The sequence below is a fragment of the Herpailurus yagouaroundi genome, unplaced genomic scaffold, assembly GCF_014898765.1.
Source record: "Herpailurus yagouaroundi ecotype Mexico unplaced genomic scaffold, PumYag 196, whole genome shotgun sequence".
Classification (NCBI taxonomy): Eukaryota; Metazoa; Chordata; class Mammalia; order Carnivora; family Felidae; genus Herpailurus; species Herpailurus yagouaroundi.
In genome coordinates this window covers 31363971-31386289 of record NW_024412427.1, presented here as the reverse complement: position 1 = coordinate 31386289, position 22319 = coordinate 31363971, and the positions used below count along the sequence as shown (strand labels likewise).

Below are 22319 nucleotides of genomic sequence, written 5' to 3'. Positions count from 1 at the left end.
CTGCAATCTCAAGGAAAACCCTGATCTAGAACTCCCAAGTTAAGTGCTCCTGGACACCTAACTCAGAAGTTGTAATGAGATAACACATCCTTCTAGTTTTAAGCCACTACATTTTGGGGTCATTTATTACCCAGCAATAGATGACTAATACAATATGAATAATGGAAATCTGTAGATTTTTGATCCATGGTTTTACTCATCTCTTAATTAGCTCTGGTCCCATCTTCATCACCCTATATAGAAGCATAACATAGTGCGTTTTACCTCCTTTCTTGTTATGAAAGAGAGTTTAAAGCATCCCAAAGAGCCAAAAGCTAGGTTGCCAGGTCTTAAAGAGGGTGCAAGGGTTTGTCAGATCTCTCAAGTTAAACACTAAAAGCTTTGATTCCGTCATCACATGTGGGTTGGAAGAATCTTTGCTATTGTTACTAATCAAAACTGCAGTGATTCACAGCAGGTTGCTGAGGGGACCAATGAGTTTGTGACAGACTGCATTGAAAGCTGGTCAGCTAACTGCCCTCCCCTCTGTTTCCCTTTCCACATTATCCCATAATGCTAAATGTAGGAAACAGTTTTGGAAAAGAAAACCAAGAAGACATTTTACTTACTTCATGATGACGATGTAGACAAGATACATCAGCACAAGGACTAAAGACTCCCACCTGTGTAAAACCAAGAATGGTTTGTTAAAGGAAGTCACCACAGGCAGGCATGCAACACACCAGCCTGTCTCTGAAAATCCATGTGATGTCAATGGCAGTTAAACCAGGTGAGCAGGGCAAGGATGAAGTGAATGTGTGGACTGGCTACAAGTATTTCCTGGTCTGTAGACATTTCTCCATTGCATACAGCTTTCAATGCACTTTCTTTTCCTTCTCTACCTAAAAGGAAAATGCTCCTTCCCCTGTCATTCACTCACCCAGAAGAGTTCTGTGAGAGCAGCAAGTCTACCATAATATTGCTGAATATAGGCCTGTATTTATAAATCTGTGCACAGCTTAATCATTCACTAAAACTATTCAGACATATTTACAAAGGGCAAACTAAAGGAATTGATAGGGGGTGACAGAGGGATTGCTGGATACAGAGGAGTAAGGCAAAGAGAGAGAGAGAGAGAGAGGGAGACTGGGGGAGATATAATGGGAGAGGGAAGCGACAGGGGGAGGGAGAGAGAGAGAAGGGGGGAGAGAGAGAGGGAAAAGATAGAGGAAGGGGGAGGGGGACGCGAGGGAGCCGGCGGGATGGGCGCAGGAAAAGGGAAAGAGAAAAAACCTAGGCAGGGAAGATGTTAGCAGGAAGGATAAGAATGGACAAGTGGAAAACGGCCAAGAGAAAGAAAGAAAAAAATAATGAAACCTACTGGAATGTACCTTGAGCGTCCGATAATTTGAATACTCCTATTTTCTTCATTTTAGTAACTTTCCGTTAAAAAACTAGGGAATTTGATTTCTAGGTTCCCCTTTAGCTGTAGAATTGGGGGAGGCATTCTGGTTTCAAGAAGAGGTTACTGGAGAATGGTCTATGAAGAAATTCTAGGTCATGCCTTTCTTTCCAGTTTTTCTTTTCAAGCTCCATGTCTAAAAATTGACCCTCAGGGGTGCCTTGCTGGGATAGGAGGTTAAGCATACAACTCTTGGTTTCAGCTCAGGTCATGATCTCACAGTTTCATGAGATTGAGCCCTGCACTGGGCTCTGTGCTGGCAACATGGAGTATGCTTGGGATTCTGTCTCTTTCTCTCTCTCTGCCCCTCCCCCACTCATGCTGTCTCTCTTATAATAAATAAACAAAAAAAAAAAATTGACCCTCAGGAAATATGTGGTCAAGTGTAAAAAGGATGCACACACAAGGGTTTTTGTTGCCGTGGTGTTTATAAACACGCAATGCAGGTAAGAAGCAAGACAGTTACAAGATGGGAGCCTGGGTACCCATGTTAGGACACGTGCATCCACAGGGTGGGCTCCCATGCTTTCGTTCAGAATGATAATGCAAACGTGTGTGTATGTGGTATAGAAAGTGCTTTTGATGCTAGTAAGAGAAGAAATCAAGGGGTCTACACCTCTCCACCTTCTGGCACATTTCTGGGCTTCACTCTTAGTAAACCATCTCAAAGAATGCATACACTTCACTGCAGCACTGCACTTTCCCTTGGCAAATCCCTCTAATGTCCACATTCATCCATCTGTTGAAACACTTGTCCACAGCACCAGCGACCTCCATGTGCATGACTCCAGGGATGGTTCTCTGTCATCCTGTTCAATTTCCCTGCAGCATCTGAAGGCTGGGCACTTGCCCTCCTGCATACAGCACTCTCTTCTGACTTCCGAGAGGCCACGCTCCTGGTTTTCCTCCTGTCCTCTGAACTTCTCGTTCCCTCTGCCTCCTCCACTTCCCCAGCTGAACCTCTAAATAGGGGGCCCTCTTCTCTTTTTACCTACACGATCTCCCTAGGTGATGTCATCTGGTCCTCCTGACGTAAACACCAGCCCACACATCCACTCCACTCCTCTTCCTGGGGCTGTGATCATATATCACTGTCGATGTATGTCCCATGTGGTGTCTCAATGCACATCGGAACAGAATTCTTAATTCCTGCTTCCTGGCTTTGTGCTTCCCCAGGCTTTGCCATCTCAGCCAACTGTACCTCTCCCTGCCCAGTCAACCTCCAAGTCTGGAAATCAGTCTGGAGCCCTCCATTACCTTTGCCTCACATCCATCACAACCCTACATCCCAAATATTTCCTGAATTGTTGGATTCCATCCACCCTGCTGCTATTTGCTAGTCCACCTTAACTTCAGCCTCTGAACTGGTTTCTGCGAGGCTCCTGGGTCATGTCGTTCTTCTGTTTAAAGCTCTTCAACTTCTTTCCTACATAGTTAAGAAGAAAAAAACAAAAGCTGCCTCCCCATTCCCACCCCGCAAAACCAGTTCTTTTGTTTTTTAAATTGTTTGTGCCCCATCACACTGTGTCTGTGTTCCATCACACTGGTCTCCCTTCATTTGCACACGCCAAGTTCTTTCCTTCTGTCCAGAGCCTTTGCACTTACTGTTCCTTATGCCAGGAATACTTTTCCCTTTATTCCTTGGCTGGCCCCTTTGATCCTGCAAATGCCAGCTGAAATGCCACCTCCTCCAACAAGTCTTCCTGTCTACCCCTCCTTTGCTTTCTATCACATGACCTTGTGGATGTTTGCTAAACAGGTGACCAGTCTGTGATTTCCATGTTGATTTATTTATTCATTACCTATTTATATGTAATGCCTGTTTCTGGCAGTCACTTCATACCACTCCTCACATCTGACCCCCACCTCAGTTATCTGGTTTTTCATCTTCCAGAGACTTAGAGCCGACCCCCTGACAGCTGACTCCCCCAAGCACATACCTCTTCCCTCCCCAGCTGCCCACTATTCTCTTCTCAGCACACAGCAGTCCTCAGCTCATCTGTGCAGGGCGAGACTTCCTTTAAAACCCACTTTCAGTTTTAAAACACCTCCTGAACATGGTTCTTACCTCATTAAAACCAGTGTATTATGTGGCATAAAGTTAATTGGGAAGAATAAGATTTTATTCACAGCCTTCATTTTGAAGGAGGAGATACCTGAGATCAGAAGGGATGCCGTATAACAGCTTGGATGCATTTTAATAGACTCGGTGAGGGTCACCAGAAAACAGACCCATGTCAACGAAATATTTCAGCTAGGCTGAATGAAGTCCAATGCTTTGTAAACAGGTATATTTATACTCTAATTCCTTTAGACCTTTTTTTTTTTTTTCCTACTCAAAACAAGCCTTTCCATTGCAGTGTTCAAGTCAAGTTCTCTTCTGTTACGTATCAGGGATGCTTGTGAGATGGGGGTTCTCTGCTCCTGCTGACATTTCAGCTTGGGTTGGTCAGTGTCCAGACTCAGGGCTCACCCAATGCCTCCTCCATATGAAATACACCAGGCTCTCTAAGGCCTCTATGACATCCATCTGCTGTCCTCTCTGCTTTGGGGCCTGATGAAGAGTTCATTCTAGTTTAATGCATTCTAGTTTAATGCTTTTCAGAGTCCCAAGGCTCCCCACCTCCTGCCCTTGCCCCCTATCTCCAATGACCCTGTGATGACATGTCAACTGTCTCCCTTCTCTCTAGCCCAAGTTCTGTCTAGCCCAAGAGAGCCTCCAGGTCAGGGCTGAGTTTGGTTTTGTGTTCAATGTCTGGTTCTGGAACAGAACCTGGCATTCAGGAGGTGTTTAGGAAACAGTTGTGGAATTGGACAGAGCCCACATGCAGACCTCTAAGGCCACAAGGCTCTTGTCCCCTGGCTTCCCCCTGGGGACACTTCTCCATCTGCCTCTCCTGACTGCAGCCTATCCACTGTCCTCTGAGGACCTGGTCTTGTGGCATGATCTCGGTTTGTTTCTTCCTTTCCCACAAACTTCCAATTTGAACCGCCTTCAACTGGCCCCTGGTTCTCCTGCCAAAGATCATTCTTTCCTGTATTGGGAGGGTTATTCCCCGTTACTCCGTATTCTCACCCAGAGGATGAGGCCCTGCTTTCTTATGGTCCAGAACAGTGAGTGCTGGTCCCAAATGCTCCACATGTAGATATGCTCCAAGTCATGTCCCCTGGCTCTCCTTTCTCTCCCAAAGTTACAGCTTGAGGCTCAAAGAAGAAACAAGAATATCAACCTGAATCCTTTTGCTTTCTTATCAGGACTTCAGACTCTCATTCACTGAAGACATATTCCAAATTCCTTCTGGCAATATTGTGGGCCTCACTGAGCTGTCATTATGGATTCAGGTTGATACAATGCATCTTAACCGGTGGATCTCTGATACTTTCTATTTTAACTGTAATCTTTAGGGGTAGTTCTCTAACTGAGAAGCACCAAACATATGAAGAGCACCCTGCCTCTGGCTTGCTAATAGAACTATAGAACGCTACGAGTTGAGACAGCAAGTGGGGACTACTGGATCTGAAGGAGGGTGGTCCTACCTCCAGGATAAATAATGATTGGTCTAGGGGAGCCTGGGTGGCTCAGTTGATTAAGCGTCTGACTCTTGATTTTGGTTCAGGTCATGATCTCATGGTTTGGTTCTTGTGAGATTGAGCCCCAAGTTGGGCTCTGTGCTGACAGCTTGGAGTCTCTCCCGCAGGCATGTGCATGCGTCTCTCTCTCTCTCAAAAATAAATAAATAAAACATTTTAAGAAGTAATAATGATTAGTCTAGAGTTGTAATTCTATCCTGCCTGGCCACTTGTTGGTCAAGGTAGACCCAGTTGGGACCGAAGAGATGTAAGGTGGAAAAGAGTCTTCCTTCTTCCTTCTTCTTGCTGTCAGTCCGACCTGATGCCCGGAACTGCAATAGCCTTCTTGACCATTAGGAAAGGCCGAGAGAAATGCGGAGCCATCTCGTACCACCACCATCTGGGGCGCTTGTTATGCAAGAAAAATAAATCACCATTTCTTCAACACGCTTTAGCTGGCTTTCTGCTACTAAAAACCTTCTGCTTGCTACTTCTTGTCTGATTGTGACCTGCTGCAGACACTGAACCAGGAGCGGGAAAGCCGTGTACAACAGGGAAGCCTTGCCTTTGTGTATTTGTATTTGACAAGGCTCATAAAGAGTACTCTTGTTTCAGGGAGCCTGGGTGGCTCAGTCGGTTAAGCGTCTGACTTCAGCTCAGGACATGATCTCACGGTTCATGGCTCTGACCCCCGCGTCAGGCTCTGTGCTGATAGCTCAGAGCCTGGAGCCTGCTTCGGATTCTATGTCTCCCTCTCTCTCTGCCCCTCCCCTGCTCATGCTCTGTCTCTCTCATCTCTCAAAAATGAATAAACGTTAAGAAAAATTTAAAAAAAGGGTACTCGTTTCAAAATAAACACAACTGCAATGAGTTTCCTTTTGAGGATTTGGGATGAATTGGCTACCTCCCTTGAAATCGCTAGGACATGATGGAATGTTCTACAACAAGGAATGGAATTTATCATTTAGTAATACTGAAATATTATTGTGGTCTAATTTGTACAGGTTGAAGCAGCTGGCGTTAACTGAGAAATCAGAAATCAGCTCCTAGACACACCTTTTCAGCGAAGCCAATGCTTGTGTTTGGCTGGGTATGAAAAATACCCAGTATTTCTGGTGGACGGCGAAAAACACCTTAAAGTTCAATATACTTTATATTTAAACCAGGAGCTGAGATCCCTGGAAGTCTAGAAGCAGTTACGGGTCCGTGGTGTAGACTTCAATTTCTTAGCCTCACTTGTATGAAAAATGTCCTCTGTCAGCCCATCCACATAATAGCAGTCATTATGTAACAGGCGGCAGTCTGGGAATGATGCTCTGATGCCATGAGCTTCCTTGTTCTTCCCTGCAACTACTCCTGTGCACGAGTTATGATTCTATCCCAGCCCCGGCTGGAACAAAGCATGCTGGGAAATTTGCACCTCATTCATCCATGGCCTTCCTATCTCTTTACTCATGTGGGAGCATTGGTGCTGAAGCTGGGGATCTGAGGACCTCAGAATCTGGCTCTTTGGAGCAGGTCCAGGGTTCTAACCTCCTAACATCTGTAGGAGATTTGACCTTTGAATGCAGAGGAAATGGTCTCTCCCTTTCTTGCTCCATACCACCTGAAATATCCTAAAAGACACTTTAAAAAAGTGTTTATTTATTTTTGAGGGGAGGGGCAGAGAGAGAGGGAGAGATAGAGAATCCCAAGCAGGCTTCGTGCTGTCCATGCAGAGCCCAACACGGGGCTCGAACTCACAAATCACGAGATCATGACCTAAATGGAAATCAAGAGTTGAATGCTTAACTGACTGAGCCACCCAGGTACCCGTATCCTAGAAGACATTCTGAGGATAAGGACCGAAACTGGCTGGTCACAAAGCCTGCCTTTGCCAGCAAAACCAGGCAGGCGTAGAAAGAGAGCTCTACTTAAGAAAAACCAACAGGAAACCACCCATGGATATCCTTTCTTAAGGTTTCTGCACAGACAGAACACACACACACACACACACACACACACACACACAACAGCAGAAAAATTGCTGAGATCAACTGTGATCATAACTTGTCTGTATAGAAGCATTGTTAGCTAAGAGCAGCAACACTGAGCAACTCTTAAGCACCTACTGTTTGCTAAGGCAAAGTGGTGGTCATGCTAAATGTGCCATCAGTTTGAGAATATTTTTGCAAGTTTTCTTGTTCTGCACTTAAGGACATGGGGGGAAGAGGTCACCACTCTACTTGGCCACTACATCCAGGTGGATCCCATGAGGCGGTTCTCCCTTGCTTCTGACCTCTGACCTGAGACATCTTAATCCCAGTTAGCCTGCTCATCACAGTTTCCCAAAGAAGACCTCTTTATTTTTTATGGGTTGATATAAAGATTACGTGTCTTAAAACAAGTTTTCCTAGCTGTCTTTTCCTCGCCCCTCCTGAACAGATGAGAGGGAGAGTTGGCAAAAGTATACTTAAGACCCTGGCCTGATGAATAACATTTACCATCAATGAGACAAGTTCGTCTGCAACGCCCAAATTCTGAATATCAGAGATAGCCTAAGACAAAGAAATGTCACTCTGACAAAGGGCCAGTTGAAGGCTCATTTTGCTGAAGGCTCATTCTTAGCTTTAAATAATATCATGAGGGGTGCCTGGGTGGCTCAGTCAGTTAAGCATCTGACTTTGGCTCAGGTCATGATCTCGTGATTCATGAGTTTGAGCCCTGCATCAGGCTCTGTGCTGACAGCTCAGAGCCTGGAGCCTGCTTTGGATTCTGTCTCTCTCTCTCTCTCTCTCTCTCTGTCTGTCTCAAATACTAATAAACTTAAAAAAATAGTATCATGGAAATTGTTTACCTACCTTCCTACAGTGCCACACTTATCTATCCCTAAAATGCTATTTCACATTCCTCTATATCTACAGATCAAATGTTTGAAAAACATAACAGGAATGCACAACACACCCAATTTCTATTTCTATTCCAAACATATTTGACTTGTTTAGAACCCACCTGAAAAATGGGGATTTGGATAGTTGGCCCAAATGCACATGTTCCCATATATTTAATTTGGTTTAAGTTTTGTATCCATCAAAAAAAATCACTGATTTTTCATCGGCCTAAGATCATCTTGAATGTCAGGCAGAACTTTAGTGGGTCAAGGATAATGGAAGTGACTCCATCTCCATTTCCTAAGATTTACATGGTATTTGAATATGCCAATGTGGTTTGGACGCAATTTGAAAAGATTAGTCAAATCTTAACCACGACCTAGCAAATGGCTAACTGCAGAAAGGCACAGCTAAGTCATGCCACCTAACCTGGCTGATAAAGACAATGAAGTATCAGCATCCCCAATGGAAGGCCACCATCCCAGCCCAAGGGAAAAGGTCTCTGCTCTGTCAGAGCTAATTTAGTTTCTTTGCTGCGGTCAAATGGGTCCCAAGAAATGTTAGTTGTTCTAAGCTTCCATGACATCCCCCTTTCTTTCCTAAACCCTGACTCTGGTCTTCAATATATTTGGCTCTGTAACACAGCAAGGAGAAATTGGAGGGGAAAAAGAGGTACTTACCAGGAAACTTGTTCGTCATAAATGAACTGTAAAAAAAAAAAAAGAAAGAAAGAAAAAGAAAAAAAGGACAATTAGACATACACACATATGCAATGTCTGTACGCACACGCGTGCTTTATGACTGCACGTCTTCCAACCCATGTAGCTGGTTTGGTGGGAATCAGGCTGGGGCTGGCCTGGAACACGACGAATCTGCAGATAAGCTTCCCTCTGTGCTGGTTTCATGTGTGGCTAATGTTAGTGGCAGGAGGTGGTGTTGGCGGATGGGGGTGGCACGTTGAGGAGGAGAGAAGCAGCAGACCATCCTGTCCCTCCTGGCAATTTCTGTCCAACAGTGCAGTGAGAGGAACGCATGACCCCCTGCTATGCAGAGCAAGCCGCACTGTAGAATTTTAGATCCAGAAGGGGATGGGGAAGCCTGGCAGGTGCTTGCAAGCATTAGCCACTTGTGGGCCACCTGTAAGACGTCTGCATGTGCCTGTGCACTCTGTAGTACCTTTAAGCTTTTAGGCAAGCATGCAGACTTCTATGTACTCAATATTTTTTAAGTGGACCTATTTTGTTTGTTTGTTTATTTGTTTCCCTAAAAGAATTTACTTTCAAAGGAAACTCTGCATCACAACCAGAAGTAGAGAACCAGCTTCGCTTGCCACCAGTGTGCAGAGGATGAAAAATAAATGTGCTGACAACAGTGACTGAAAGTCTCAGCAGGGCACTGTGGGCTGCCCATGCCCTGGGCCACGGGCCTGCCCTTTTGCTAAAGGAGATAAGCAGGAGTCAGAGGCAGCTGGAAGAAATACAAGAACCAAATGGAGATTTTGACCCGATCAGATAGTATCCAAAAGGAATACACAACAAAAATTGAATTCATTTAACCCCTAGCTCATATATCATTCCAAATCACTTCTCACTTTAGGGGAAGAAGTGGTATAATTTTGGCCCTTTGATTCTATATGGGGAAACGGAGCCACAGAGAACACAAGGAATTTTCTTGAGGGTTCACAGAGTTTGTTCTAGAACTCGGGCCTGGCTCTTAAATCTTCTTTCCATGACACATTTATGTGCCCAAACGGTGCACTGTTGAAAACAAGTGGGAATGCCTATATATTAGTCAAGCAGGAAGCTGAGCGTTTCTTCATAGCTTGCACCTTCCACCTTCACCAGATACGATTGCTCTGGGTATGATCATCTCTGAGCAGGTGGCCCTCTGGAGACTCTAAGGCAGAAGAAACATCTGGGTTCAAAGTGTCAGTACTGCACAGATTTGGTAAAGTCAACAAATGACACGGGCATCGCTTCGGTCCCCAGAGATCAGAATAACCATATGTTGCGAGAGAGAGGCAGAGACGAGCAGGGGAGGGACACAGACGAGCAGGTATGGCTCAGAAGGCACATGAAAAGACCTCTCTCCAATTATCCCAAAGGCGTAAAGACAAGAAGAAAAGAAAGGGTCCTCACTGATTTGTACTCACACTTCCTGACAAGACATTGACAAAGATGTTGTCTTCAGCAGCTTTGTGACTCTTGTTATGGGATTCAACAGGTTGACATTTGCATGGAAATGTCAAACCAGAATGGGAAGAGAATTAAAGAAATAAAGGAAACCATCCCGTGATCTAGGCTGGATGGTATGCAATCCATCCCTTGGAAGGCTCCCAGACCCTTTTGTATAATCACCAGCTTAAAAAAATTATTGTTGAGAAATCATGGGACAGAACAAATGATTTAAGATGGAAAACGTTTCTATTAATTGAAGTTAATTCAGTATCAGTCTCGAGTAGCACGCTGGAGCAATCAATTCATCGTCACTTAAGAGAGCACGAGACACTGGTAAAGAGTTTATTAAAGTGCCAATTTAATTTTCGCGTATCAGGGAAGGCAGGCAATACTGTATAATATAAAAGCAGCTATAATATAAAAGAAGCCCTTATTCTATGCCATGTGACGGACAGGTGGGGGCATAGGTCAGTATGCCTCTAGTGATTGATTATCTCAGTGATCATAACAATGGGAAAAAATCAGAATAGGCTGAATTGTACAAAATGAGAATGGAATTTACACAGGACACAATGAATCAGGGAATAGTGGGCTCTGAACTAGATACACAATTAAGGGGCATCATGAATCCAACGTTAAGGCAGTGGCTGTGGCCAGGGAAGTTGGGGGTGGGAATGTGCTTGAGGGAGGCAGGCCAGGAAAGCGAGATGTCCATGGCCTCCCTACAAATTCTGACAAATGGTGGTGACCTGGAAGACTCCAAATAACGGATGAGGGATATCCCATCACTGACCAGTGACAGCCAGGAGCCCTTAGCTACCCTGTGGCTAATGAGCAAACACAGTCTGGGTTTTAATCAACTTCTTTAAGAAGATTGGGTGGGAAAATGAGAGGACTAAAAAAAAATAGCAAAATAGATAAAAGGAAATAAAAGTTAGGCCTTTAAGAAAACCTACGAGGAAACAGGAAAGGAGGCGGACGGCGAGTTATGTCTCTGAGCCTTGTTGGTGGCCTCTGGATGAGGTTGAGCCACTGATCATCACACACTGAGAGGGCTGAAAATGAGGAAACTGGCACTGTTCACAGAATGTTCCTGTGGGAGAGTATGGCACTGGACCACCCTGACGCAGTGCTGGAATCGCTCTTTCTGGAAACTTAAAATGACAAGGACAGGCAACGCTCCCACTTGACATTGCTGATGGTTCCAGGGAATGGATTTGTTACTCCTAACAGTTTTATTTTATTTTATTTTAGTCTATTCTATTTTTCTTAAGGCAAATGTTGAATATCCCTCTGTATTTCCACACTCTTTCCATGGCTAAAAGAAGACGAAACCACTGCCTTGGCCCCTTACAGCGGCATTACTAGGGTAGAAAAAACCCCCGAGATCGTTTATATAGGTACCTGTCTGAAACAGGAAATCACACCCCCACTCCCACCCATTCACCACTAGGTGGTGCTCACGTCCTACCCTCTGCCTGTCCATTCTGCCAAGGCAGTGAGTGGGGTTGAAAGGAAGTCAGATCAAGTCCGTTTCAAGGCTCCATGAAACTTCCTGGTAGGAGGGTAAGCACCTCAAAACAGACGGCTTCCTAAAGGAATCTTCAGCCAACGTTGGGGAGGCAGGACACGTTCTGAGTTGGGGACAGGCAGGTCCCTCAAGCTCATGCCACCACTCAAATCCCGTGTTGCAGTCGAGGGTCCTGCTGTGTGGCCTTTAGAACTGACTCACCTTTATCCTGGTCAGGTTTTTGAAAACGAGCCTTGCTTGGGGAAGCAGCTCTTTGTGCTTTTCTGGTTGTGTTTGTGCCAGACACTGCGGCCACCCCCAGTGACCACACATGGGTGGTGCTAAGTGGCACCTGAGCCCCAGGTTTGCTGCACACGGCTGGTCAGCAGACCTGCTCTCTGACCCCAATGTGATTCATCCAAAGCTACCTTTGGCTTCACCCTTAAGCTTTCCACGTGTTCCACAGACGAGCTAAATGTGAACACACACACGCAAGAGTGATTTTGAAGAAAAAAAAACCTCTCTTTTCCTTCAGGCCTCAGAGAAACAGTTGGGTACCATGGAAACCAGCTTTCAGTCCTGGTATCTGCTCTAGAGTTCTTCTAAGAGAGATAGGCTTACAGCAGGCAGGTGAATCCCCGGGTGACATCCCAGGGAACTGCTAAGGATGTGGCACCCTCAAGCAGGGAAAACACGGGCCAGGAATCGCCCAGGTGTGTGGACAGCAGACAGCCTGGCTGGCTTCTGAGCAGAGAGGCAGGTGGCTGTCCCCACACTGCATGTCAGTCCATGGATTGGCTTACCACAAGCTGCAGCCATGGAGCAGAAGCAGCCGCACTTAAGAGCCTGAGATTTCCGTAGCTTGTGTTACAATCACTGGCACCATTAGGATGTTCCGCAGCACACGTAATAGGAGAAAATCAACACCACTGTTGTCTTTCAAGAGACTAAAACTTGGGGCGCCTGGGTGGCGCAGTCGGTTAGGCGTCCGACTTCAGCCAGGTCACGATCTCGCGGTCCGGGAGTTCGAGCCCCGCGTCGGGCTCTGGGCTGATGGCTCAGAGCCTGGAGCCTGTTTCCGATTCTGTGTCTCCCTCTCTCTCTGCCCCTTCCCCCGTTCATGCTCTGTCTCTCTCTGTCCCCAAAAAATAAATAAAACGTTGAAAAAAAAATTAAAAAAAAAAAAAAAAAGAGACTAAAACCTTGAAAACTCTTTCCTCCCTAGATGGAAATGGAAGCTGCCCCTGCCGCCCCGACTTGTCACTCAACAGAATGGAGACGCCCTCGGGAGATGTGCCCAAATGGAGTTTTGACTTCCTCAGCTCTGGGGACTGGGGTGCAGATGGCTTAGGCGAGGCCATCTGAGGGAAGGCCTTCTGAGGGAAGGAATCTGATGGAATGCACTGGAAAGCTGCTGTTATGCACTGATATGGTTTACACTTGAAGTTATTAAACAGGAGTTTCGATGTCAGGATCTCTAGCAGGTGGACGACAGTGGTGGGAGCTGAAAGAGGGTAGGACATAAAGACTATCTAAAGGCAGGGCTTGAGCAGAACTTGCACTATGAGCAGGGCTTGAAGTATGCAGAGGCAGGATACCAGGGGAAGGAAATGGATACAGGGACAGATTTAGGATACGGGGAGGATAGTTTGCTAAACCAAAAAGGTTGGTTTGCTGGGCAGTGCGAAACCAGAGACACATTAACTACAACTTCCAAGTTGTCTTCCTTATGAAAGACAAAGGGTTCCTCTCTGCATCCCACAGTCTGGCTGACCCACTTCCATGCTCCTGGAGCAGACCCAAGGAAGACACGGCTTCCTGGTGTACCCCGACATCATTTAGAGCAGGCCCCTCCTCCTCTCAGGGGCGGGGATAATGACACAGGCCACACTTTGTATGATCATCGTTGATTTGTTTAAAGAACTTAAAATTTCTCACATTCATTCCCTGGGAGAATCTTCCAGCTTCCATGGTTATTTCTCACTTTGCTAGAAGGGGAGCTGAGACGTAACAGGGGTACCATGAGCATAAGAGTTTCAGTGTTGCTGAACTGGAGAGAGAAGAAGCAGGGAGTGCCTTGCAAGAAGGGGGCAAGGAGAGGCCGTGAGCCAGAGGGGCAGGGCCCTGGAAGCCAGTGGAGGGGTAGGGGGAAAGGACAGGCATCAACATGACTCTGACATGTCTTTTCTCTCACAGATAAGGCAACATAAGAAGATTCTGGATCAATTACAGTCAGCTGTCTTAAGGAAGGAATTCCAGGAGAAGGAAGGCAGAAGCTATTCCCTTCAGTCTAAAAATAGGAAGAAAGCACAGCCAGCACATACTTACTCTCTAATGGTGGACTGCATGGTGGGTGAGGGAAAACAGGATGATTTCAAGATGAAAAGGCAGATTTGATTGGAGGGGGAATCCAAATTCTTTTCTAGGGAGGCACAGATGTACCATCTTAGACACCTCCTCTGGCAAACCTGAGCTATTGCTGCTCCCTGACCCTGGGCAAGTCCCTGAATTTCTGGAGCCTCAGTTTTGCCATCTGTAAAATGGGACCCATGTAATTCGCTGGCCTGCATAGTCGTGAGTACTGAACTAGAAATCCTCCATTGACAGACCCAGCACTCGGTCTTGCAGTATTGAGTCTATGCTTGTTAAAACTTAGGGAAGGGGGAGCCTGGGTGGCTCAGTTGGCCAAGCGTCCAACTCTTGGTTTTGGCTCAGGTCATGATTTTATGGTTCATGGGTTCGAGCCCTGCATTGGGCTCTGTGTTGATACTGCAGAGCCTGGTTGGGAATCACTCTCTCTCTTGCTCTCTGACCCTGCCCCACTTGCTCTGTCTCTCTCAAAATAATAAATAAACTTAGATTTAAAAAGAAAAAAACTTAGGAATGCCTGTGAGAATGTGCATATACTTTCTACGGATGGATTTGCTCGCTACGACTGTGCTATCCGGTATGATAAGCACTAGCCGCATGTGGCTACATACATTTAAATTGATTGAAGTTAAAATTCAGTTCCTTGGTCTCCTTAATTGCAAACCAAGAGCTCAAGAACAACCTGTGGCCCGTGACTACACTCCTGGACAGTGCTTCCCAGGCCATCTCTGGCGGCTTGGTCAGCTAAGTGGTCTCTCTGTGTCCCCACAAAATCCCCTTGGGACAGGGGCTTGCAGTCAGAAGAGAGGGAAGCGTTACCTCGGATGGGCCTCACCCCACGTGCCCATGCTCAGTTGCCCCAAGGGCCCCCCCAGCTGCTGCCAAGTGCTTACCGGGCCCTTCTCCAGGTAGGTGGCCTCCTGAGTCTGGATTTGTGAGCCAATGGAGTGATCTAGAACCTGTCTCTGAGGCCTATCCGCTCTCCCAAGAGGTTTCCCTTCTCTTAATGCCCACAATCTGCAATCTCAAAGCAGAGACGAAGGGTAAAAATAAAGTATTCCTTTTTAGGGCAGCTGTGAGACGGAGGATGTAATGAATCATTTGCATTTATGTAAATTACACGATTATGTAAATTACAGTAACATTTCAATAAAAGGGAAGGGTGGGGCCCGCTGGAATTGGGAGAAAGTAGGGCCAGGCAGAGCTGTGCTGCTGATGGACGTCGGTTGGGGGTGGGTCACCGGCGTGGGACAGATGCAGCAGGACGGTCTGTAAGAGTTTGCAGATGCACATAAGGACATGCACCAAGAACCCAGAATGCTTTCAGAACCTAAGAGGGGACACTTCTCTTGCAGAGAGAGACTCAAGTCATGGGGTGAGCCTCTGGGCCTCGTGCGGCTTCCCCAGGGCCTGAGGCTTCTCTATGTGGAATGTCACCAGGGCTAGAGAGAGTTGCCTGATGGGGCGGGAAAGGCAGACAGACACACACTGAATGTTTCTGATACTATAACTGCCATTGACAGTAACACATTCTTAATTTCTTCTGCTTTCTCCCTTCAAGACAACAACAAGCCAAGCAGAAAATAGCACAGAGCCAAGGTAGATGGAACCCAAATATCCAAGTGAACCGAGTCCCTGGTCTCTAAGTTAACTGTCTTTTTTTTTTTTTTAATGTTTATTTATTTTTGAGAGAAAAGCGGAGCAAGTGGGGAAGGGGCAGAGAGAGAGGGAGACACAGAAGCTGAAGCAGGCTCCATCCTCTGAGCTGTCCGCACAGAGCCCAATGCGGGATTCAAACTCACTCACCGCGAGATTATGACCTGAGCCGAAGTCAGACGCTCAACCGACTGAGCCACCCAGGCGTCCCTCTTAGTTAACTGTCTTAAGCCCTGTTGGTTTCAGTGCGTACATGCTTGTCTTGATCCTATGTGTTTGCTTGTTGGTCTTACCCATCTCTCAAGCCAGCTTCCATTTCAGCTGCTTCAGACCCAGGTAATCACGACTGTCTGCACTCTCCTGGTCCAGCGGCACAAACGTCCCTGTGGAAGCTGTCTCTCCTGTTGTCTGGATCCAGGGCCCACAGTTTGTCCTTGGGGTGCCTCTGAACGGGGGTCTGTAAGGCCTCTCACTGGGATGTACATAGAAATAGCCATCTGGTCCCACTTAGTCCAGACTTGCCCTCTGGGTGAACGAGCTCTTTATTGCATCCCCCCAGGGGACCAGGAGTTCTGTCTTCTGAACATTTCAGAACCATAAAGAGTGGGTAGAAGGTTAAAAAAAAAAAAACCCTAATAGTTAAAATAAATTGTTCGGATGGTTGGTAATTATTTGTGGATAGGAGGAAAGCTTTTAAATACAGGAATTTTAAGTGTCCACTGCAGGGTCCCATAGGGATCCCCATATTATATAAGGAAGGCCAGAAGGAAAGTGATTTTGTTACCATGACATTGGGGGAAACATAGAAAAAGGAGAACAGGAAACCCTGATAAAAACAGCGGGTGTGAGCAGTAGCCTGGGGCTGGGTCATGGAATAGATTTGGGGACACTGAGAAACCCTTTCTGCTAAATGCCATGCTTCTATGTATGACTGTTCTACTCCTTATGCCAGTTTTAAGACTTATGTGAAAATGACCCCAAAAATGAACAGCAGTCAGAAATCTAGACAAGTGGGCTGCCACGATGTCTTGTGTTTGAGAATCTCAACATCTCCTCTGGAAGCGATCACTGCCAGGCAGCAGAGGACTTATCCCAAGGAAATGGTGTCCAACTGCATTTGAAGTTGAGTTTCTGAGGTGAGCATGCATCAGAATCACCTGAGGGGCAGAGAAGATTGTGACCAACATTCAACTTCCTGGGCTCTCCTCCAGAACCTACTGGATTGAAATCTCAGAGTTACACCTTTTAGATAAGAATGTTGGGTGTTTCCAGGGTGCACTGAAGTTGGCAGGACACCAGTAAAAGTCAGAAGAGCCAAGACTAAACGCTGAGGACTCAAGCTTTATCTCTGCCATTACTTTCTAACAGTGGAGAAATGTAATTTTTCTCAAATCGGAAAACTCCAGCCTTGACATCTGGTCTGTAAACACACAGTATAGACCTTCAGGGAATAGCAGAGAATCACTGGCTTTTGCACCTTGCGGCCAGCCATCTGAGGAAAATACAGAGCTGCGGCAGCCTGGGTATTTCAGCTGGCTCAGCTCTGTGATTCACAGCCACGCATGAGGCAGATTACTGGCTGGCCCAAAGACCCTACTCGGGTGGGCATCACCCGTAGCCCAAAGAAGCAAAACTGCTTTACATCTTTACACATCATCATTAGCAACAATTATATTAAAAAAAAAAAAAATCATGGGCATGTCCCGATAAATCTGACTGAAGACAAGTTACTTCCCATCGAGTCCAGGAGGTGTCTGTACTGAGAACAGAGAAAGAAGCCAGTGTGGGCAATTCACTGTCAGGAGTGCACATGCCAAGTCTGTGCCCTGGGGAAATCTCAGCCTGTACTTTCTGCCTCATCACCTCGCCTTTCTGGGAATGGTCTTCTCTTTCTGAAATGCAGCAAAATACAGAGTTGCATTCATTTGCGCTATCTCCAAGCCATGTCTCTTGAAAACAGTAACTTTCAAAACCTGTCCTAAATTACCCTACAGGCCGGTTGAGCAAATGGCACATATGATCAATGTGGGTTCCTACGTTGCAGGACAAAGCTCAAAGCTCACTGCAACGAGTGTTTGAGAAGTCTGGGCTGTGTGAACAGCAGAATCTTCTAGATTTGGGGTGATCATACCTTTCTCACAGGTAATAACTGAGAATGAGAACACAGAATCCACACATGTCTTTAAGTCTACCAACTGAAAGTTCAACAGAAGAGGCATGTCTCTAATTCCAATGCGGTGTAAATGAACTCTCTACTCTTGGTCAGATCTTTACCCTCCCAACGGTTTAACGGCCCTTGGAAAGAGGTTGTAAACCCAAGATCTTCACTGTCAGGAACTGCTGTTGGCTGAAATACCTACTTGTTCCTTGTAGAAAGCCTTGTATTAAACATCACTTTTAGCTTAATTGTAGAGATATTTACAATTAAATAACCTACAGGGAAGTGCTTTGTAGACAGGTGAGTAAACCCTTCAGTGGATCTATTCCTATTCTGTAGGTAAGAAAACTGAGACTTGAAGAGACTTTGATTTCTCCAAGGTCATTAGAGCTAGCAAGAAGGGAGAGGACCACAATTAGAAGTCAGATGTGCTAGCTTCCATTTCAGGTCTTTCTGATTTGCCCCCTTTCTTCTGGATGACTCAAGCTAAGGGGTCTGGATTTGTCCCCACAGGTGACATGGAGTCACAAGGGACTGGCATGTACAGGCAGCTCTGAGGACTGCCTGGGGTGAAGGAGGGGGGCTCGCAGCGATGTTACTAGTTTTAAGACTGACCTGCGATGGGCTGTATCAGTTCAGGCCAAAGACATAAAGAGCCTCAAGTAAAATGGGCTATGAAGGGACATACTGAGGACATTTTTACAAGATGAAAATCTACAATTAAGCCAAATGGGTATATGGTGGAATTGGGAGAAAGGTCAACTTAAAGTCATTCTCAGGTTGGGTGGCTAAGAGAGAAATAGGGGCTGAAATACTAGAAAGGGGGTCCTGTCTTGGGGAAGTCATCCTAAGTTTAGAGACATGTTGGGTTTGGGACAGAAGATGTCTGGTACAGAGTGGCTTATCCGTGACTGGACCTTTGAGAGATGCCATTGCCAAGAATATATTGTGAAGGTGTCCGCACAAAGGTGGTAATGACCATGGGCACTGTCCTGGGAGAGCATACAGAGAGGCAGAAGTAAGGTCTAAACCCAGGGACACTGACGCTGAAGAGAGTTACAGAGGAGACCATGAGAAAGTGAGAGGCAGTGGTCAGGGGATCACAGGGAAACAGCAGAGGACTCTCATGGAACCAGATAACCAGAGTCAGTCAAATCTCTTGTTGTGAGCACCAAACTATCATGCTGGGGTTCTGGGTGATCAAAGTAGCTGGAAGAAAGAAAAGCCACCTCCATGCATAGACATCCATTCGCTCATTCATCACCAGAGACCTTGAACTTACTCCATGCGGAGGAGCTGCATATAACCCCGAGTGGTGAGAAGGACGAGGAAGAGAAACAGCAAGGGATTCAGGTGAGATGTGCATCCCACACTTACCACGATGAGCGCGACCACAGACAGCGTGTAGTAAATCGAATCCCTCAGCAGGCACCACGAGGAAAGAGCCACAACCTGAAGGGAAGGGGGAAAAGACAGTAAGCAACAGGCTATTCCACAGCACAAAGGAGAAAGCCTGGCTCCTGGTGGCTCTGGCCAGTGATAAGCTGGAAATACAACCAAGTATTTCTGTCTCCCGTGCTGGTCCCAGTCAATCTGTCCGGTGATATGAATTTACTGAAGGCCTTTGGGCATATTAGTCTGGATCTTCTGAAAGGCAGATTCCAAGATAGGATCAAACCTGCAACAATTCTGTGAGGGGGAGACACTCACGTGAGAAAACGGGGAGGGAGTCAGGGCAAAGGTAGGAGTGACCCCTGTGAAGGAGAGAGGGAAGGTCGGGGGGACGTGTTCCAGGCTGCTGGGCAGCGTGGGGAAGGCTCGGCAAAGCTGACTCAAAGACCCGTGTCTCCCAGGAACCCACCAGCCTTAGCATCCCTTATGCCAAGGGGACGTTAGAGCAACCTACTCTGTGTCCTTGTCAATGCTCTAGTGTCTGCTGCAGCCCATGCTCCTGTATACAGTGAGCCCCAGGCCTGGGCAGCGGGTGCCCTTCAGAAGGGGCCTGGAAAAGCCCAGTCTGCTACCCTCTCCTCTCACCTCTATTACATGCCTGTCCTTGTCGGCACCTGACTCCTGGTTTCATCAGAATTTTTAAAACGTCGATTTGCATATTTATCTAGAGAAAACATTATTCTCGGCAGTTGGGCAATGTCCCTCTAAGGATACAATGGCTCTGCTGTGGGATGAGGCCAGGAGACACACTGCTGGGGGCTACGGCAGCCCTGACCCGCTGCTCCCAGACTTCCTGCAGGAGAAGAAAGCCCCTGGGTGAGACAAAGGAGGGCAATGGAGCCGCAGCTGGGCCATGGGGAGGAGCAGCTGCGGGCAAGGGGGGAGCTGCAGACGCTAGGTCAGGATCCCTGTCCCGGAGGAAAAGTCATTTCTCCTTGGTAAGCCCTTCCAAGTCTCTTTTTAAGGGATGCAGGCTATTTTCTCTCTGCTTTGTGGAGCAGGTCCATTTTGACTCTCACAAAGAACCTGGGACAGTCTGGAGAGATGCGTCGGACGTGCTTCCTGGGCTGTCATTCATAGCTCCCTCCTGCCTCCCTAGACAAGTGTCAGCCACCCCATGGCCACAGGACATGTCTAGCTGCCTTTGCCCTTGGCCTCGTACGTGAATAAGGACACAGCAAACGTCAGCTGTCAGCCGGGCCAGTGACAGGCACACGCTGCACCAAAGACAATAGAAAAAGGGATTCAGGGACAGGGCCACATTTGGAGCCTCCTCTCTCCCTGACTACTGTGTCAGTCTATAAAGAAAAGATCAGGCAAAGTCAAACCAGAAAAGGATTCAAATAACATGAAAGAATGACTTAAATAGAACCATAAATGAGTAATGAGGCCAGTCTCTTTCCATGAACACATTCTTTCACTTGTTATAGGGACACTTAGGTATTTTCTGGTGCTGATTTTGCCTTATTAGGCTTTGTATTTGCAGATCTAAGTTCCAGATGATGGGGTTGTCAAGAAAAGGACTCATGCCACAGAAATCACTTCAGAACAAATGTAAAGTATTATTTACCCCTTTAAAAACTTTTTTTAATGTTTATTTATTCTTGAGAGAAAGAGAGAGACAGGGCACGAGCAAGGGAGGGGCAGAGAGAGAGGGAGACACAGAATCTGAAGGAGGCTGCAGGCTTTGAGCTGTCAGCACAGAGCCTGACGTGGGGTTCAAACCCATGAATCTCAAGATCACGACCTGAGCTGAAGTCAAATGCTTAACCGACTGAGCCACCCAGGCACCCCTTCTTTACCCTTTTATCATCCTCTCCTCTTGTACAGTGTACCCATTAGCATCTATGCTCATCTATGGAATGCCGTACAGGGGACTGGACTGTCCATTTTCCAGCAGGTCATAAAATGCTGTGAATGTTGATTCAATGTATGATGATTAGGAAAATGAACTTAAAACATGTGGCAAATATCAATTCTGAATTTACTTAAAAAAAATCACTTGGGCTTTTAGTTATAGCTCACAGATTGTGGACACATACCATGACCTTTGCTCTTTCTTGTTATAACAGGACAAGGTAATAGTAAAGGGATTTTTTTTTTCTTTTTTGCAAGATAGACCCCCAAGGGAAAGAGTATATAAGAGCTGATCAGAGCAACAAAATTTTGGATGCTGGAAAGCAGAACAGTGGGCCACTCAGCTAGGCCATGTGCAGAGCTCTAGAAGTGGGAAGAAAGGAGGGTCTGAAAACAGGGACACTGAAAAGCTATTTAATCATTTAATCCATAAACTTCCTCACTCACTTCAAGCAGACCAGTAGTGAGGTGAGGTACCTCCTTCACCTTAATGGAAACAGGAAACCTGGCATGAAGAACATAAGTTCCAGAAAATAGAGGAGAGAGAAAATAATCAAATTAAGTAATTAAAGAAAAATTCCCAGAAGTTATGGATGGGCATTTTCTGAGTAAAACGGCCTCCTGAGTGTTCATCACAATGGACAAAAAAAAAAAAAAAAAAAAAGAAAGAGAAAGAAAACGATGTACGCTGAGGCATATCATTATGAGTTTTCAGAGTGCTGGCACAGAGGAAAGGTCCTAGAAACCACTAGAAAGAGAGTAATGGGATTACATACAAAGGATCAAAACCAGAATGACATTTTATTTCTCAACAAAAGCACTGAAAACTAAAAGACAATGAGTGACGCCTTTTAAAATTAGAGAGGAAAATGATTTTAGCCTGAAATTCTATGCCCGACCAAACTATTCATTAAAAGCGAGAGAAGCATAAAAATAAAAAGCTAAATTGTCTCAGAAAATTTACTTCCTGTGTACCCTTTCTCAAAGGCTGCTGGAGGATATGCCCCACCAATCACTATGCTGCACATCTAATGTACATCATTTAAAACGCACAGTTGCCTTGGGGCATCTGGGTGACTCAGTTGGTTCAGCGTCCACCTCTTGACTTTGGCTAAGGTCATGATCCTATGGTTTATGAGTTCAAGCCCCACGCCTGACTCTATGCTGATGGCGCAGAGCCTGCTTGGGATTCTCTGTCTCCCCCTCTCTCTCCCTAAAAATAAATTAATAAACTTAAAAAAAAAACCCAAAGCAAAAC

General features: G+C 46.1%; 1 protein-coding gene across 2 annotated transcripts in view; it reads right to left on the bottom strand.

Moving 5' to 3' along the window:
* Positions 1-22319, bottom strand: part of SLC24A3 (solute carrier family 24 member 3) — a 486110-nt gene that overhangs the window by 48201 nt on the left and 415590 nt on the right. For both annotated transcript variants that reach the window (XM_040447820.1, XM_040447821.1), the window contains exons 7-9: positions 19130-19204; positions 8562-8587; positions 609-662 (exon numbers count right to left, since the gene is read on the bottom strand). In XM_040447820.1, coding sequence (XP_040303754.1) covers positions 609-662; positions 8562-8587; positions 19130-19204 — 155 coding nt within the window. The remainder of the gene's footprint in view (positions 1-608; positions 663-8561; positions 8588-19129; positions 19205-22319) is intronic.